The following is a 20,083-nucleotide window of genomic DNA, read 5'->3' as shown; positions in this document are numbered from 1 at the left end:
CACAATCATCATTGCTGTGTACAGTATTAAATTGTTTGTTTAAAACTTATACTCTGTGTGTGTGTGTGTGTATAAATATATAATATAGTCTTTTGTCTGGTGAAAATTTTTTCCCTGGAACCTAACCCCCCCCCCATTTACATTAATTCTTATGGGGAAATTGGATTCGCTTAACATCATTTCGCTTAAAGTCGCATTTTTCAGGAACATAACTACAACATTAAGCGAGGAGTTACTGTAACTGTATCTATATTAGGGGGTCCTTGCCAGCACACACGTCAGTTGGGGGTCATACATCATCACACCCTTCACCCCCATAGACAAAACTTTTTTCACTCTTTAGTAACTTAAACACCTGAAGCTGTTCTCTAATTTTGCAAAAGCATTCCCCTATGAGCTGAGACCACACAAACAATTTCAGCTCCAAAAGAGAGGTTCTAAAGCATGCAAAAACAAGGGTTATAACGAAAATCTCAGTATAGCTTTAGCTATAATGATTGCTTCCAGGAAACTGCTCTAATATGTATTAGTAAGGGTTATTTTTCAGCAGTAGAATAGAAATCACTTTGAATTATCCCTTTAAAAAATTAATGTGAGGTAATTCATAATCACAGTAGGACTGTCTAGGGTCTGTGTCCTGCTGGGATAATGCTACCTCCTGGGTCATTGAAAAAGCTTGGTTGTTCTTTGTACTTCACAATTCACTGGAGGCAGAGCATTCTCAGTATGCCTTTCCTCCCCCTGCAGAGTCCTATTGCTCTGAATTTATATTCCGCCTGTTATAGTTCAGCCTATCAACTATCATTAATTTTCATCCCTCTGTTTAAACTGAATAATCTTACAAATTTCATTGTATTATCAAGCATGCTGTAGTCTTAAGTGACAAATTCTCAAAGAATAGTTTGGGTTTTTTTAAACTGAGAGGCCCAGTGAGCCAAAGTCTGCAGTTACATCAATGCAACCCCAGTGAATTTTCACTCCTCTATGCAGTTGACTTCACTGTGATTACATGGGTACAACAGAAGGCAGAATTTGGCTCCTTAGTATAATTCTTCCAGCAGATAAACAGAGAAATCTAATATATGAATGAAGGGTAAATAAAAGAAACTAGTTGAGATTTAATACAAAAGCATGCCTGCTCTCAGCCATTATATTATCCTGCTGCATTTCCATTAACCTTTTTCATGAGCCAGTATCAGTATAGCAGTAATATTGCTGCTGAGGGACCTTGTTTAATTCTTAAGAATATAAAAATATGAGCAAGATTTTTTTATTAGCAAACAACATTTGGGTGGAGGGCAAGATGGGGGTGTGTATGTGTGATGCGGGAGCTCTCACAATCTAATTTCTTAATTTTGTGAAAATATTTTTAGCAATAAAATTATGGCATTATAATGACTAAAACTAAGGGGTTTAAAATGTTTATATTTTAAGACCAAAAGTAATTTCTTACTGTTCTTAAAATGTATGTTTTCCATCTCATGCCTAGATGTTACAGTGACTGGTGTCTTAGCATGGATGCTGTAGCTATTAATATTGATATTATAGTAGCATCTAGAGCAGGGATCTCAAACACAAATGACCACGAGGGCCACATGAAGACTAGTGCATTGGCCAAGGGCCGCATCACTGACACCCCACCCCTCGCTGCCCCCACTCCACCCCTTCCATGAGGCCCTACCCCGTCTCTTCTTCATCTCCTCCCCTGAGCGCGCTGCTCCCTGCTCCTCCCCCCTCCCTCCTGGAAAGTGCTAAGCTCCACCAACAGTAATGCACCTCACTCAAAGGACAAAACACGCACTTAGTTAGATTTACTTCTGTTAAAGCCCCCCCACTGCACTGGGCTGCACCACCACTCCACCCCTGCTCTGCCGCTTCCAGGGGTGGCAGGTTTGTAGAAATTTTGGTGGTGCCCAGAACCTGCCCTCCCTCAAACTCCACCCCCACTTGCCTAAGGCTCTAGGAAGGAGTTTGGGTGGGGGAGGGGGTCTGGGGTGCAGGTTCTGGGATGGAGTTTAGGTGCTGGGTGCAGGCTCCGGGCTGGGGCAGGGGGTAGGGTGTGCAGGCTCTGGGATGGAGTTTGGGGATAGGAGGGGGTGCAGGGGTGAGGGCTGTGGGGCTGGGGATGAGGGGTTTGGGGCATTGGAGAGGCTCGGTGCATTGGAGAGGCTCAGAACTAGGGCAGAAGGGAAGGGGAAGGGCAGCCTGCCCTGGCCATAGTGGAGGGGGGCACTAGGAGCCTGCGACAGCAGGTGATGCCAGAAGCCGGCAGAGCGGAGCGGAGTCAGCATGAACTGCAGGCTCCGGGGCAGTGAAGGGCAGCAAGTGAGCCTGGGGGACACTCGGGGGAGACACGTGGGGTGGCAGGCAGGGCCGGGGGAGAGACCCGGCCCCAAACATTGGGGAGCAGCAAGCAGGGAGCTTAGCTGCCATGTAAAATAACTCGGGGCGGGGGGGAGGGCGCACGGGGAGCTTGGCGGGCCGCAGGGAAGAGCTCCGCGTGCGGCCCACGAGTCGCGTGTTGGAGACCCCTGATCTAGAGGCCCCATGCAAAATCAGTTCCCCATTCTGCTAGGCTCTGTACAAACGTATAGCAAGTGACTATTGCAGTGTCACAGAACTCACAGTCCAAGGTCTTCATCCTGCAAACACATTTGCACGTGCTTAACTTTATACATATGAGAAGGTCCATTGACTTAAACATCCACCTTGAAGTATTCAGAAGGTACAGATTTAAAAGTGATCTGTTAGGCTCAGATGCTTAAATGCATCACTGCAAGAAATGCAAAATATTGCTAAAATATAACAGATTACAATATTTTTGTACCTAATCTCTAGGAGGCAGCATAGCACTACAGTTAGTTTTACAATGGTTCATGCAGTAGTTATGTTAACGTGATGTCGTAGAAAAGAAATACTAAGACTGTTTCTGTATTCCTCCCCCTAGGATTCTCAAAACATCCTAAATTACATGTGGTATATGGAGGTTGGTTGCACCTAAGTTCTTGTTTTAATGCTTGGAACAATTACATGATTTCTGAACATTGATGAAGAAATAGAATCCAGCACTAAACTTGTTCATAGATGCTGCATAATTTTTTCATGTTTATTGAATAAGTGATCGGCAACTATGCATTAGCTTGACTGCTCAAACACATGCTTTCTAAATAAATACATTTGCTATTTTGGCTTAACTTTTTGTTTTGTTGCTTTTATTGCACCTTGCAGTATTTTTGCTGTGACTTGTCCTGTACTGTGTGTAACATGCCTTTCTACTGTAATTAGCATTAGCTAGTGCAAATAATACTTCACAATAACTTAACTGAATTTTAAAATATCAAACAAATGTACCTGTGACATATGTATATGCAGGTGAAAGAACTTCGAGAGAAAGCGGAGGCATACAGGCAACGAGTACAGGGAACCCACTTCTCTCGGTATCATCTGAATCAGATTCTTTCAGATAACAACAGACTTTGGGACGTGTCCTCAAATTCCAGTTCCGAAGAAACCATTAGCAACACCATCAGAGCTCTAGATCTAGCTGGGTAAGTTGCTTATTCTGGATGTGAAGGGAATGTAAAATTGTAGCTTTAAAAACTAAAATTTTTAAAAATTAAATTGAGATTTAACACAACTTTAAGATCCCTAATGTTTACTAGACTTTGCAGAAATGTTTTTAAAGCAGATGGAAAGTCAATACTTTTCTACTAAAATTTTATTGTAATGTATTGAGAACCCAAATAAGGTTCCTTACTGAAGGAACAAGATAGGATACGCTCCCCCGCAGCCTGTATCTCACTTGGCAAGCAGTCCTCACACGTTCCTGTCTAGGTTCACCAGTGTTGTATTTGTCATCAGGGGTGCTGGAACAATTTGTATAGTGGGGACGCTGAGAGCCATTGAACCAAACTGTAAACCCTGTATATAATGGAAACCACTTCAAGCCAGGGGGTGCGGCAGCATCCCTACTCCCAGCATCTATGTTTGTCATGTACAGTTGTGTCTCTGCAGCTTAAGACTTGCCCCAAGCTTCACCCTTCTCTCTAGGTACAAGCTGGGGGTGGAGGGAGAGATCTCTCTCTGAGATCGTGGGCTGCTTTCCCTTCCTTTTCCCCCTCTTTTCTTGACTCCCTTTTAACCATTCCAATCTGATGAACTGAATTCTCTTGTTAACTGATTAATCACCCAGTCCTTAATTAATTATCTCCTAAATTAGCACATGCAGGGAAGTTTACAGAGTGGTGAGTTAGCCTTAGGCTACTCCCACTCCATCACAACCCTGCATTATGTAAATTTTGTCATGCCTACATACATTTGTATTGCTGTTTTTGTAGAAACAAATCAATAGGCTTGTGATTAGCAGATCTAGTCCCACTGCACTTCTGTTTCTAAAATCAAGAAAAAGCAATTATGTATTCATGTTTTTTTCTTCTGCCCTTTGGAGGCCATAAAGATGGATGGAGCAGATACTAAATGTGTCATTTTTGCTAATAAGTTTTAGAGCTTTTTATTAATAATGTTGTATAGCTAATTATTCCTAAACCAAAAAAGCAGTTTGGTCACTTCACCTTAAATCTGATTGTTCAAAACATTGTATGGGATACTATATATACAACCCTTTTTCTCCCAGGCAAGTATCTTGGAGGCATGGGGTTAGGGGGGAGGGAGAATAATTGATCTATTTGTGTAATTGTAACTATAATAAAAGCAAGATGAAACTTAAGAGTGTTTATTACACCATAATGTCTGATGTCAAATACCAGGCCAGATTTTCAAAACTGGCTGGTTTGTTTTTGTGCAAAATGGATTCTTGTACACTAGTCTCATTTGCATGCACAAATGCCTGACTTATTTGAACAATTTAAAGACCAAGATTTTCAAAAGATGGAGCTGTAAGATAGGCTCTAAAGTCTGTTTAACACCAGCCTAATCTTCAGAAGTGTTCAGCATCAAACAATTCCCATTGACTGAAAGTCTGCTAGGTGTTCAGCACGTCTGAAAATCAAGTAGGTGCTAAACTTAGAAGTCTACTGTAAGCTCCTTTTTTGAAAATGACTGATTAATCTGTATTCATTTTAATAACTAAACTCTTAATTTCTGACAGGTTCTTGAATTGGATGTATGCAGTTTATGGAAACACATACATAGATAGTAAATTGGAAAAAAACAAGTGAATATTTGGTGAGTGAAACATTGTTTGCTTTGTTTTATAGAGCTCCTGAGAAACAGATGTCTGCAAGCAAAAACATACTGCAGCAAGCTGACTCAATAGAACAGTCCCAACAGAACAATACAGAGAAGTTAGGCATGTCAGATGCCTCCACTGTACCAGTCAGAAGACGTCTAGCTTGGGGTGAACAAGACAGTACTGAACAAGTGGAAAATCAGCCACCAGGATTAGAGGAAGATGAAGAAAAAGAAAATAAACAGGAGTCAGCAAAGGCTCAGAAAATGGAAGAAAATGATAAGAATCCTACTGTGGACAACAGAATAAAAGGGTACATTTTAAAATTTCATTGTCTGTCTTCTTACTTTTCCATGCTTTATGGGGTGATTTAAAAATAAACTGAACTTTACACGCTAGTGCACTTAACAGGTAATTAGCTAGGGCACTAGTTTGGCAAGAGCCTGTATGCTAATAATTAGCAACAAGTGTCTTAAATTTCAGAAGAAGAGAGGATTTGTTTCTTACACCAATTCCCTTCAGAGGTGAAGGGCAAAATGGAGGAAGAAATAGACCCTGAGCTGCTTCACAGATTTGGCTCAGCGAATGATTTCCGTCAAAGAAAATTAGATTTTAGTAATGCAAAACTTTTTTTTAAAAAGTGCAATTTGTAGAAATTAAACACAAAATACGATTTAGATTAATATGAGTAAATCTAATGCATAACATTTAAAATGTTAAAAGTTGTATAGAAGGCCACTCAGACTAGGCAAGTGATAGCACAACATGTAGCCATGTGGAAAATTAAAATTAGGCTTCTGCTTCAGACTCAATTTTGAAGGATTGGTGGGACTGAAAGGATAGTCTGATCTGTCACTGTTGAACGGACTGCATAATATAGTGCTTAAGAGTATGTCTACACTGCAGATGGAAGAGTGCCTCCCAGTGTGGGAAGACAGACATGCACTAGCTCCGCCTGAGCTAGCGCACTAAGAATAGCAGGGTGGCATGGCAGCACTGGTGGCAGCATGGGCTGGCAGCCAGAGTATGTACCCAGAGGATCAGGCAGGACTGTACTCAGGTGGCTAACCCAATCCACTGCCCATGCCGCTGCATCCACACTGCTGTTTTTAGCTTGCTAGCTTGAGCAGAGTTAGTGTGTCTATCTACGTGCACTGGGAAGCACCCTCCTAGCTGCTGTATAGACATACCCTTTGACTTTTTCAGCAAATTTGAACAGTGTTGATGGGCTTTGCAGGAAGCTGTGTCCAGATCTCCCTGGGTGTGGTTTCCTGATACAGGAGAGAGGGAGGGAATGCATTGGCAACCTTGGAGTTCTGACAATGCCTGGGTGTAGGAAAAAAAGTAGGAAGATATTTAGAAATATCGAGGACTTATTTCTGAGTACAGTGTTTGGCAGTTGGCTTGCCCATGTTTCCTCTAATTACAATTGAGTTCTAGGTCTTTTACCATGCATGTTTTACAAACTCTGTTGGTAACACATGATATTCAATCATATTTTCTATCTTAGAAAATACTTTTATGACCCTCCATCAATGTATCAGAGGGGTAGCCGTGTTAGTCTGAATCTGTAAAAAGCAACAGAGGGTCCTGTGGCACCTTTAAGACTAACAGAAGTATTGGGAGCATAAGCTTTCGTGGGTAAGAACCTCACTTCTTCAGATGCAAGTCTAGTATCTGAGCATCTGTGTCTTTAATATACTTATCCTCACAACACCCATGTGAGGTAAAGAGGTGCTGTTATCTCATTCTACAGACTGGGGAAAGAGAGACTAAGTGACATGCCCAAGGTCACACAGGAAGTCTGTGGTAGAACAGGGACCGAGGCCAGAGCCCTAACCACTAGACCATCCTTCCTCATTTTTTCAGAGAAAATGCCTCACTACTGAAACCTTCAGCAGATAGGTCAGATTCTTCTTCAGTATCATCAGGAAAACGTGGCAGGCTTTCTACTCCAAAGTTGAAAACACTTGGTGGAGCCCAAAGAACTCATCATGATCTTACCACGCCAGCTGTCGGTAAAAATATTTAAAATGAAAAGCAACATTTTGAGGGAATTAATTTATTAAAAGTTTTTAATGTAACAAAATATTTTATCTTCTGTTACTCTAGGAGGTGCAGTTTTAGTGTCACCATCTAAAATGAAGTCTTCATCCCCACAGCAGAGAAAGAAAAAGTCTTTAGAAACGCACTTAGAAACTTCATCCAAACAAGCCTCAGGAGAAAGAAAATCCAGAGGGGTGAGACAAAGCAAGCAATTGTCAATATGCAGTGTAGAAAAATATAGATAGGATATTCTTTTTATGTCAATTTGAATAATTGTTTTTAGTTTGTTTAAGGATTGGGATGTTCCAGTCTAAAATTTTCAATGTTATCTGTGATGGAGAGGCTGATAGCCATAGACACCTACTTCCCCACTTCCCCGTGGGTGCTTGACCCCCCACCCCCATTCTAACCTCTTCCCCAAAGTTCCTGCCCCTATTCCAACTCCTTCCCCAAATCCCCGTCCCAGCCCTGCCTCTTCAGCGCCTCCTCCCCTGAGCGCACTACGTTTCTGCTCCTCCCTCTCCCTCCCGGAGCATCCTAACGCTGCCAAACAGCTGTTTAGTGGCGGCCGGGTGGGAAGTGCTGGGAGGTAGGAGGAGTGGGGATGCAGTGCACTCGGGGGAGGAGGAGGAGGTGGGATGGGGGGGCTGCCAGTGCACCCACTAATTTTTCCCCGTGGGTGCTCCAGCCCCGGAGCACCCACGGAGTCGGCGCCTATGCTGATAGTTATATATTTTTGTTAAGCAATGGAAACTGAAGGACTATGGGAGGGAATGCTGCATTATCTCCCATATATATTTCTGCTCTGAAGTCTGCGGAGTCCAGAGGAAAGCCTGCTGCCAAGAGCAGCTGTCTTCCCTGCTACCCATATCCCAGCTCATTCCTGAAGTCATGCAGAGCTCCAAACTCCATGGGTTGGGTAGGGAAGTATACCACATTGGGGTCATTCTCCCTTTCCATTGTTTTTGGAATTTTCTGCTTCATTTTACTTCAGATTTGATTTCTCTGTACATCCTAGCATAGGGGTCAAAAAGATACTAAGACGGTATTTAGTTTCACGGGTCTTCATGGCTTATGGATTCTAAGGCCAGAAAGGACCACTGTGATCATCTGGTCTGGCCTCTTGCGTAATAGGCCACAGAGTTTTCCTGAATTAATTCCCATTTGAACTAGAGCATATCTTTTAGAGAAACATCCAATCTTGATTTAAAAACTGCCAGTGATGGAGAATCCACTACAACACTTGGCAAATTTTTCCAAAGGCTAATTATCCTCACTGTTAAAAATGTACATTTTATTTCCAATCTGAGTTAATCTAGCTTCAATTTCTAACAATTGGATTTTGTTATACTTCTGTGTTCTAGAACCCATTATATTTTTGTTCCCCATGTAAGTACTTATAAATTCTGATAAATTCACCCTTAGCTTTCTCCTTAAGCTAAATAGATTGAGCTCCTTGTGTTCCAAAAATCTTCACAGTCCTTAGTTGCATCACTTCACAAACAGGTGTGTGGTCTCAATTTCTAAATATGTATAGGATTTCACTGCAGATTTCTCCCAATGTGGTAAAATATATAGTAGAAGCAGGAACACTAATTGATTTTTTTTTTTTTTTTTTAATTCAGAGTTCAACTTTTGCCCTGGGTAATAAGCCTCAGGTCTGAAATGACAAGTCAGCTGTAACTATCCTATGTCTTCCGCTTTCCTATTTGGCTGCCCACTAAAATTTATTCATAATCATGATTCCTTCTATCTTTATATCCTTCACTGTTTCCCCTCATGGAAATAAAATATTGGTTGTTCCCTTTATTCAGGATTTTCCTCAGTATCTAATAGTTGGTATTTTAACAGTGCCACAAATATTATTGCATCCTGTCTCCCTAGGATCCTGTCACTGTAGCAATGTTCCTAGCTTCCCAAGTATTCTAAACATCTTTTAGTAGAGTTTTAAATCCTTTAGGGGTTTTGTGACTAAGTTAATGTTGTTTTATTGTTATAAAAGAGTCAGCCCACTTTTCAAAGTCCTACATAGGTCTTCAGTGTTAATAATACTGAGCAATTCATAAACATTAACCTTCACAAAGCTCCTCTGAGGTAATTGAGTATTAATCCCCATATTAATCTCATAGTCCCATTTTGCAGATGTGGAATCAAAACACAGAGGTTGTGACCACAAAGTTGTTGTTAGAGGTAGGATTAGAAATTCAGGAATCCAACTACCAGGCTTTTGCTCAGTCCATTAGTTTATACTGTCTCCATGTTTTCTCTGCTCCTAGAGATGGTCATGGAAGCTTGGAAGTGATTTATTTTCCAAAGGAAAGAATCTGACCTGGTATTCTATGTGAATGCACACATGGCCTAATAGTGCAGGGCCAGATTATATTGAGAAAGCAGTCTAATGCTTTTACACATGTGTAAAGCCTTTTTTTGGTCATGTTTAGATTATCCCTCATAGTGCGAGCTTTGCTTAACATTGTCCCAATGCCTTAAGTCACTTGCCTGGCCTGGAAGCTCCAGCAAGACACAGCCAACACGTACCAGCTGCATATGCCTATGTACTTGATGTTTGATATAACTCAAACAAATTTGCAATTTTGTGTATAAACTAATAGTAGTCTTTTCTATGGTATTTCAGTTCGAAGGGGAAGCAGAAGCTGTATCACTACTTGCCTCCCCAGCTGCTGGATTGAAAACTTTAGATCCTTTGCCTCTGAGGAAGGATTCGTGGCCCACTATCAATGCTTCTGATGAAAGAGCTTCTCCCACTTCAGCACATCCAACTACAGCTCCTGTGCAGAAATCAGTCAAAAGTGCTACTACCCCCTACTGGAGTCCATGCTGTCGCATTCAAGGGACTCTCAGGGATCCAGAGTTCCAGCATAATGGTTGTTTTTTTTTAAATAGGATTTTTCCATCCACTGAGTTTGTGTGGTAATTGCTATCTTGCAAATATGCAGGGCCCAAAATTTTATAACTTCAGCAAAGAATGACTGCCTATTGCAGAGAAACTCTTTTCTACCAGCATGTTTCATCTTGCTAGAACAACTGTACTATTCTCCAGCTAAATGAGATACTTTGAGTTACACTGCTATGGGGAGATCTGGCCTTTGTTCTATGCTTAGGTTCCAGTATCTGTCTGTCTAATAGAGCTTTCTTGATTTTAGTAAGGAATTACTAGATACCTCAAATAATTGGTTCTGTGTGAACAGTTTTGTTCTCTTCTGTAGGCAGCAGGGGGAAAACCTAGTACATTTCCCTGTAGGGTTACTCACACAGATGAGTAATTGGATACCTCCACAACAACATCATACCACTCTACAGTGCACCCTGTGTAGGGAGAAGAGCAAGGACAGTAGGCTAGGTGTGGTAGAACACTTATTTCCCCCTTTCACTATAGCTTTCCAGGGGGAATCAGCTGAAAAGCTGAGGCTGTGATGTTTACATGCCCTTTTATGTGCTGTGGAGCACCCACCTTTGTAGGCCTGGGATGTTCAGGAGAGAGTTGCTGGCAGACGAAAATCTGTCATCATAGTCCCATCTGTGAGGATGGCCCTGGCCTCTACAGGATCACCAGACATCTATGTGGATTTTGAGAGAACTGTAGGTTTTTGAGGACCCTTGTGTGTGGAGTGGGAGAGAAGGGGACAATCCAGCCTTTTCTCTCTTTAAAAGGTCTGTTGGAATCTCAGCACCATTTCCTGGTCCCTGCGGCTGTGTCTACACTGCACAGTAAGTCCCTGCTCTAACTCACGTTTGAGCCCAAGCCACCCTTCCATCCTCACACAAATGTGTCTGAGTTAGGTCAGCAAGTACTCAGGACCCAGGTCCTAAGGCCCTGCTAGTAGGGTGGGTCAGAGCCCCAGTGCCTGCTGTGACTTGGGTCCAATTCTTGTCATGTTGCAGTGTGGATGCAGTTGAAGCCAAAGACCAGAGTCGGAAGGTCTGCATACCGCAGTATGGATGTGTTAGGACAGCTGAGAGACCTAGGTCCAGGCTTACAATACAGTGTGGTCACTCAAGCACAGGATTGTAAACACCGAGTCCATAAGCCTGGGTCCCAGAGACCCAGGTTTACAATGCAGTGTACACATACTCTGTGAACTCTTCATTAGAGGAGCAATTTGGGCCAGAGTGGCTCAGAGGAGTTTTAAACGACAATAGTAACCATACTGTGGTGGCATCTATGTGATAAATAACAAAACCTCTCAATCGCTTAGCTGTCAAAGTGAAATTTATATGCTTAAGTCCCAGTTCCACAAAACGTTAACCACATGTTTAAGATCCTGCTCTTGAAAGCACACAAGTCCTTGCATCTTCAGAGATGGATAAAGTAAGGTAATAGTTCCACTTTACAATGGAGCAAGTGGTAAACAGGTTCAGTGAGTTGCCTAAATCCAGAGAAAAGTCACTGTTAAAGCTGGGATTAGAACTAGGGTCATATCCTACCTCCAAGTCCTGAGTGCAAACCATTAGATCTTACTTCACTGTGTAACTACAGTAACAGCCTCCAAAGATGCTGCCTTGAAAAGAATACAGTGCAATACACTTATTCCATCCTCATCTCAGCACCATTTTCAGGCTACTGTTATAAGAAACTTATTACAATGGGAGTTGTTATAATGGGGATAAGTAAGGGCGTCTCAGTCCTGTAATTAGTAAGTATGCAGTATCCTAATTGCTAGTTACATTTTTGGAAGTAATGTTCTAAGTAGTTTTTGACATGAAGTGTCAACCCATATAGACTTCTGATGCAAAAACAGCTCTTTTTAATGGTATAAAAATAACACCTGTGGCCTTTTCTTATAGGGAACATTGCGAGTCCAAAGTTAAGCCATTTCCAGTTACCGCTGCAAGAAAGAAACTATAACGATGAAGGTATTTTTCATTCTGAAGTATTAAATAGTATGTATCATATGGATGAATTCTGACTTTGTCTGCACCCCAATGGGAGATGGATGTATATAGGACATAATGCAGCAATCCCATACGTAGGCCAGTAAAACCTTTATGCATACCCAGACCATCATATCATCAAAAGAAATCCAAATATTTTTCTCTGCCCAGTAATCTGAAAAGCTAAGTACAAACCCTATAAATAAACCTTGAAATGTCGTTAAAAATGAAACAGATCATAGCGGTGGTTCAGTATGGCTAATATAAGTATTTGTTCCAAACTCAGATTTAACTACCCTCTCCACCCCCCACATTTTCACAAGCCTTTCTGCTTTAAGCCTCGACTACAAGCAAAGTGCAAAAGGACTATGCCTGAGGGTGCTCTGGTATTTTTAATCCAACTAGATAGGATATAGAAGTATTTGTAATCTTATTGAATATCCTTTTCTCATGAGAATTTGAATACAGGCTCTATGTATTCTCCAACGGAGCTTTCAAAATTGAGTGTCTGTGCCAGGAGACTGCCACTCTGACCTGATGCACTGCTGTACATCCATAGTATCATTACAGATTTTGTCACTGCTCTAACAAGATGGTCACTATCAGTAACAGTCTTGTCAATTTTCCAGACAAGGAGAATAAATAGTACTGTGACTTTTCAGAAATCAAACAGAACTTGACATTATACCCTACAATGTGCTGTGTTTTCTGTGAGTTTAAATCAGATTGTTTAACATTTAGTACCATTTCTGAAACTTGCCTTAAATCTTTGAAAGCCTTTGGTCCAAACATTCTTAAATAGATTCCTAAGTTGCACATACAAAAAAATCCCCTTTATGAGCAAACTGCTAATTGTAGCTGTGTATATAAGTATATGGTTGGGCTTTCAATCCATTTGTGTGCGTAACAAATTTATACACTCAAAATACCTGTATTTGGGCACAGTCGAGTCTGTTTATGACAGCTCATGCTTCGTCACTCGTTTTTAGTAACAAAGATGCAGTCTGGTACAGCGCTGTTATCTAAAATGTGTGGTGAGGTTGTGGGATGCTGCAGAGTACCGTTGAATTTCACATGCTTTATGTAGACATATAGATGCTTTGCTGAGCAATAATCGCTGCCCACACACTTTCCAGCCAGCTGCGGTGACTAAAATAAAAAGAATTGCCCTGATCCTCAGCTACAACCAAGGAGCACACAATGCATCTCAAGGCCAGGGTAGGGGGGGTACGAAGGAGCTTTAAGCTCCTCTTGTGCTCCCAGTTCTAGACTAGCTGTGCAGCAGCTGGTCCCCTGGAGTAACTGAGAGCAGCTTGAGGACAGCTCTAATTTACACTAGCTGCCAATACAGCACCCAGGGATTACTAGAACACACGAACCAAAACCACACCAAATATGCTGGGGAAGGGGAAAAAGCAAAGGAGTTACTATGCCAATTCTGTACTACTGGAGGATCATTTTATGCTGTAAAGATTGGGTACAATGGCACCAGTTTTCAAAGGAGACCTCACTGCCTGACTCCCACTGCATTTCATTGAGAATTGAGCACCTAATTTAAAAATCCCAGTCAGCATCCTTGTAGCTTTCTAATTAGCTTCCCCAGCAACAACAAAGCTAACAATAACTTAGAAGTTTGTTTGTATTTGATTTTGTAGCATCCATTGTCATAAGTGGTATACAATCTTTTGCATTTGAGAAGTCAGCCACAGCTGTCTTAATTGTTTAAAATTTATGTCTGATCTGTGGATTTAGTTATAGATTTGTTTTTCTTGTTGCATGCACTCACAGATGACAGATTGTCCCAGATCTCTGCTCGCTCTGCAGCCTCTAGCTCACTAGCATCTCAGATTCTGGAACGAGCTCAGAAGAGGAAAGAGAATTTTTGGGGCAAGTCGTAGTGTGTTCCACCAGGGAGTCACTGTTTTGTACAATGATGTATTTTTATTGCACAGTTGTGTACTTTTGATTTTTGGGAAATTTTGTATTTTTGGCCTTTCATATACTGGTAAGATGGCCTGACCCTATGCGATGTCAAGCATTTGACACTTCTGTTGAAAGAGATGGGAGCTGTGGGTAGACAGTATCTACTATTTTACAATAGCCTGCTTTTAATCTTTCAGTTATGGCATCTCTTGAAATTGACAGTAATTATTTTTATACAACGTGTATATAATTTCTAAAGATGTTTTACTACAAGAATATAGTACACCAAGAACAGTATTCTGGGATGATACCATCATTCACCTAATACTGTACCTCAGACATTTGATTTCAAGCATGGCTGAGTTAGGAGACTCATAACATAGTAACTATGTTAGGTGTTTGTTCATAATCCTGTATGAATTCTGAATATGTACAGGACTGTGTTGTCACGAAGTCATTTAGCAGTATCTGACCTTACTACCCAAAACCCCACATTTAATATTTCAACAAATGTGATGTGATATATGCAGCAAGTGTTGAGGTTTTGGTTAGGACTCCAGGATTGTTCTAGTTAAAAACAAACAATTAAAAAAAACCCACACACTTGTTTCTTGCCTAGAAGACTTTGACAGCTTACTGTATGGGATCACTGTTTGGCATGTCTGGAGTATCCATATGGATGGCTGTACTGTTCTCAAGACCAGCTTCTAATGTTGGTTTTAGATACTATGGGGTAAACCTTCATTTCAAACACAGGTATTTAATTACCCTCTCATACTCCTCTTCTAGTTGTCTGTTTCTGGGTGAGTGAACTACTGTAATGATGGTCACAGCTAAAATTGATTGTGATTTGTGCTGATGGCCTATTTTTTTCTTTTTAATTGACAAAAGCAAGTTACATGAAGTAGGTGAAAATAATTGCTTAGCCATTTAAAAAAAATGAAGTTAATGTTTGCTGTTTTTAAATATATTTGTACAATGAAGAATTTGAATTTTGTATACATTTAAAAATAATAAAAAAAAATCAAGTTTGCCTTGTTTCCATTCAGCTTATTATGCCCAACATGGGCAGTTGCTTGCCTTCCAGAAGGCCATTAAGAGTCAGTCTCAGTGAACCTGTCTCTTCCAACAGACAGAGGCAGCTGTTCAGACAATCTCTGTGACCTTCTGGAGGACAAGCTGCTGCCCTGGAAGAATCCAGAACTGCTCTTTATAAAAACTCAGTTACTCATGCACTATAGACAAGTTGACATTTGGAATCCTGATTAACTTGATCCAGAACCAAAGACCATAGTCCAAGTTGAAAGACCGAGGCTCTCTCTGAACTGGGCCCTTACAAACCAGTTTGCTGCTCTATATTGGTATCAGGAATGAGCTCCTACCACTATAAACAAGATGTAAGAAACTTTTATACAACTGTTAACCCCAGAAGGGGAGGTTGTCTTTAAAAAAAAAAAAGTTTCCTCAGCTGAAAGAGTTCCTTTAGAAATGTTTACCCTTTCCTATCAAGCTCTTCATGCCCATTTCAAGAGGGCTAGATGCCATTTAAAATAGGGTTGGTTGAAAATTTTCAAGAGTGTTTTTGATAGAAAACGGGTTTTGATGAAGCAATTTTTTGTAAAAAAAAAAAAAAAAAAAAAAAGTTTTCCACCCAATCTGTCCATTTTCTGCCAAAATGGAATGGCTGGAATCAGAAATACGTATTTGGAAATAGTGCTGCGATACCTTATGGATAGGGCCCTATTAAATTCTCAGTTCATTTTGGTTAATTTCACAGTCACAGGATTTAAAAAAAATCATACATTTCATTATTTCAGATATTTAAATCTGAAATTTCACGGTGTTGTAACTGTAGGGGTCCTGACCCAAAATGGGGTTGTGGGGTGTGTCACCATGCTTCTGTGGGTCGCAACTTAGGACAAGCTGCTGGGGAAAAGGGCAGACACACCCCACTACTGGTGGTTATTCTTCCATGAGACGTACCAAACCAGCAACAAAAGTAAACTTCTGTCTTACCACACTGCCTAACAAAAAGTCAGAAATGCAGCCTCCTTAGGTATTCCAGTCCTGGATTCAACACCTAGACACAAGACTTCATGATGAGTGGTTATTTAAAACCAATTTCATCAAACAAAAGGTTCTTTTGATCCCAAAGGACCAGCCATGCACCCAGGTCAATATATAACTCAGATCTTACCCAATAATCACGCCGTTGCCAATCCTATAGTATTTAAAATTTAAAGGTTTATTTATAAAAAGAAAGAAAGGTGCGAGTTAAAATTGGTTAAAGGAATCAAATACACAATAATTACGAAAGTTCTTGGTTCAGGCTTGTAGCAGTGATGGAATAAACTGCTGGCTTGTTAAGTCTCTGGTTGCTTCCAAATCATTGGAAGGCCCTCAGTCCCTTGGTTAGAATGCCCCCAATCGTATAAGTTCATAGTCCAGAGGTTTGGGCAGGAAAGAGGCAAAATGGAGCTGGGCCTTTTATAGCTTCTGTCAAGTGAAGGGAATCCTATTGTTCTCACTGTGGAAAATTACAGGTAACAAGATGGTGTTTGGAGTCACATGGGCAAGTCACATGTCCATGCATGATTTTGCTTTGTCATAGCAGAGGCCATCACAGGAAAGTCCACTAAGTGTAGATAGGCGTCTTCCATGGTCCATTGTGAGTTAAGTGTTCCTTGATGAGCCATTTAACTTGAATAGTCTATCCAAGATGTGCAGGCTAAATACCACGTGCGGGTTACCGCAGGAGCAATAATTTGAAATACAGGTACATAGTTAATATTCATACCATCAGATACAAAAATGATACATGTGTATAGATAGCATAATCCTATTCAGCAAATCATAACCTTTCCATCGACACCTTACTTGACAACCTCTGTAAAAGATTTGTTGCAATTATATAACAGTGGTAGCAACAATGATCTACCTGGTCATATTTTATCAAATAACATCATGGGGTGGGGGTCGCAAGGTTATTGTAGGGAGGTTGCAGTATTGCCACCCTTACTTCTGCGCTGTTGCTGGCAGCGGCCCTGCTTTCAGAGCTGGGCTCCCAGTCAGCAGCCGCCGCTCTCCAACCGCCCAGCTCTGAAGGCAGCGCCGTCACCAGCAACAGTGCAGCAGTAAGGGTGGCATGGTTTGGTATTGCCACCCTTAGTTCTGTGCTGCTGCCTTCAGAGTAGGCACCTGGCCAGCAGCCGCTGCTCTCTGGCCACCCAGCTCTGAAGGCAGCACAGAAGTAAGGGTGGCAATATCGTGACCCCCCTGCAACCCTTTTTTGGATCAGGACCCCCAGTTTGAGAAACGCTGGTCTCCCCCTGTGAAATCTGTATGGCACACAAAAGACCAGATTTCATGGAGGAGACCAGATTTCGCAGTCGGTGACGTGTTTTTCACAGCCGTGAATTTGGTAGTGCCCTACTTATGGGAGTTGTAGTTCGGTGGCCTCATTTATGTTAATCTTTGGCCTGAGTTTCCTATCTGGACTGTAGTGGCCCATGATGGATGCACCATGGCCAAGGACTCCCATGATGCACTGCCTCCTCTCTCCAAAAGGGGAGATCGTGGTGTTTCATGGGAGATGGAGTCAGGCCCAGCCTATGGAAGAGGCTAGAACTCTTGTGAGGTACTGTGGCAGCATCTCCAAATCAAAATGTTTATACTTTTGGCCAAAATTTTTCAATTGTTAAATTGCCACTGGGAAAATAAACATCAGATTTCCATGGAAAATTTAGACAAAATGAATGTCAGAATTTTCCACAAGTTGTTTTTTTGGCCAACTTTAAAACTTTTGGGAGATAATTTTCTTAGGCTTTTCAAGGCAGCCACAGAAAGCTCAGTGCACATTTTCATTCAGTAGTACTGTTCAGATACCACATTAGCAATGCAGGTTTTTTCCTTCAGTTAACTCCCAAAGTCATTGTTAAGCAAGGCCCCTCCCGTTTTGAAGCAGGCTGGATATTGAGGCAAGTTTGAAAGGAAAACAAACTTATTTTTACTGAATTAAAGATTAAAAAATTTTGTTGCCAGTAGCAGCCCCAAGAGAAGGCATGCTCCCTGCTCCTAGGAGTTTACTCAAAATAATCAGCAGCTTATTGTTATTTTTATATTATTCGGTTTATTAATCTGCACCTAGGTTCTCAGTGTGTGCTGTACTGCTTCACTGTAGACACTACATGACAGACTTCTGTCACTATAGTAAATCCACCTCCCTGAGAGGTGGTAGCTAGGTCGATGGAAGAATTCTTATACACAGGGCTTAATTTGGCTTACTACAGCTCTCAGTTTTCACACCCCTGAGCCATGTAGCTGGGTCAACCTTACTTTCTACTGTAGATCAGCCCTTAGTGTTGACATTTTGTCATTTTCAGATTTAATGCCTCAGTGAGATGAATAGGGTAATTGCAGTGGAGCTGTTAATTCAGGCTGTCACACTGCATTAGTTAACTTTTCCAAGCTTAAAGAGTATCATAACCATCTGAGCTAGAAATTTTTGAAAACATGAAAATTTAGATTCTAAAGCATAGTTCTGAAGCAGCAAGTAAATTCTGGGGTAAAGTTCATAGCCATAGACTACCCAGTACTCTGCCTATAATTAAGTTGCTGCTGCCTAGCCACTACGTTTGTATTATAGTTGGAAGAAGGTGGATGATTGAGAAAACCAAACTACTTGCCAGTCACTGGATTACTCAGTTATTAACAGATCTCCCTCCCACATTATCTTCTAAGCATGGCTTTGAAGTTACCGCTTCCTGGCAGATAGGTAGGCATGCTGGGTAGGAAAAGTGTTAACTGGTTCCATCCACCCCTTCAGTTGGAGCTGTAATTCTGTAATGCTATCCATGCTATCCAGGAAACTAAGCTACTTGAAAAGTGTTTTGGTAACATAGCCTCCTTTGAAAATAGGCACAGTGAACTGGGTTGCTTGATGTCAAATTGTTTGAGTTACATAAGTCCCCAGATTTCTGCTTCATGCTTGACATTCTAGTATCTCAGCTGTTTGTAGAGTGTGAAAGTATAGGCAAAGAGTCCACGCCTTCATCCACTGAAGTAAACGGAAGCTTTGCTGTTAAGTTTGTTAGCCAAGTTTTAGCAGAGTTAGATTGGAACAAAATAATTCCACTGCTCAGATACAAATGACTGATAAAGGAAAGTCTTAATTGGGATTTAAATTGTTCTGACATTTTTTATTGATTCAAACAGACTAATTTTTCTTGCAAGAAGTGTGTGACTGGGTTGGGTCACAGAAACCCCCTTGGGAGTGCCACCTGATGCGCTGAGACTACCTCTAAGCCCGTTTTCCCTGGCAGCTTCGGACTTCAGTACCCTGCCTGGTTGTGCCAGATACGCTAGCCTGCTGCAAACACAGACCCAGGTCTGAACCACGTCCCCCAAAAGCTGCAGGCTTAACTGAAAACAGCTTAAGAAGTGCTCCTGTCTCCAACACCCAGATACCCAGTTCCCAATGGGATCCAAACCCCAAATAAATCTGTTTACCCTGTACAAGCTTTATGCAGAGTAAACTCAAATTGTTCGCCCTCTAACACTGATAGAGATGCACAACTGTTTGTTCCCCCAGGTATTAATACTTGCTCTGGGTTAATTAATAAATAAAAAGTGATTTTATTAAATATAAAAAGTAGGATTTAAGTGGTTCCAAGTAATAACAGACAGAACAAAGTAAGTTACCAAGCAAAATAAAATAAAACATGCAAGTCTAAGCCTAATACAGTAAGAAACTAAATGCAGGTAAATCTCACCCTCAGAGAGGTTCCAATAAGCTTCTTTTACAGACTAGACTTCCTCCTAGTTTGGGTCCAGCTATCACTCACACCCCGGTTGTTACTGTCCTTTGTTCCAGTTTCTTTCAGGCATCTCTTTGGGGTGGAGAGGCAGGGGCGGTAGGTTTGTAGAAATTTTGGTGGTGCCCAGAACCTGCCCCCCCAACTCTGCCCCCCACCTGCCTAAGGCTCTGGGAGGGAGTTTGGGTGGGGGAGGGGGTCTGGGGTGCAGGCTCTGGGA

At 41.4% G+C, this 20,083-nt stretch overlaps 1 protein-coding gene across 1 annotated transcript in view; it reads left to right on the top strand.

The window, feature by feature from the left end:
• MDM1 (Mdm1 nuclear protein) overlaps positions 1-15,041 on the top strand; it is a 32,303-nt gene extending 17,262 nt beyond the window's left edge. Inside the window, exons 8-15 of the mRNA XM_024218279.2 lie at positions 2,948-2,986; positions 3,373-3,548; positions 5,217-5,501; positions 7,058-7,206; positions 7,301-7,428; positions 9,870-10,119; positions 12,041-12,109; positions 13,916-15,041. Coding sequence (XP_024074047.2) covers positions 2,948-2,986; positions 3,373-3,548; positions 5,217-5,501; positions 7,058-7,206; positions 7,301-7,428; positions 9,870-10,119; positions 12,041-12,109; positions 13,916-14,025 — 1,206 coding nt within the window. The 3' untranslated portion in view covers positions 14,026-15,041. The remainder of the gene's footprint in view (positions 1-2,947; positions 2,987-3,372; positions 3,549-5,216; positions 5,502-7,057; positions 7,207-7,300; positions 7,429-9,869; positions 10,120-12,040; positions 12,110-13,915) is intronic.
• The last annotated feature ends 5,042 nt before the right edge of the window (positions 15,042-20,083 follow it).

This window comes from Terrapene carolina, unplaced genomic scaffold (genome assembly GCF_002925995.2).
Source record: "Terrapene carolina triunguis isolate 2854851 unplaced genomic scaffold, T_m_triunguis-2.0 Scaffold68, whole genome shotgun sequence".
Classification (NCBI taxonomy): domain Eukaryota; kingdom Metazoa; phylum Chordata; order Testudines; family Emydidae; genus Terrapene; species Terrapene triunguis.
The sequence above is the reverse complement of the archived record's forward strand: the minus strand, read 5'-3'. Positions and strand labels throughout refer to the sequence as shown.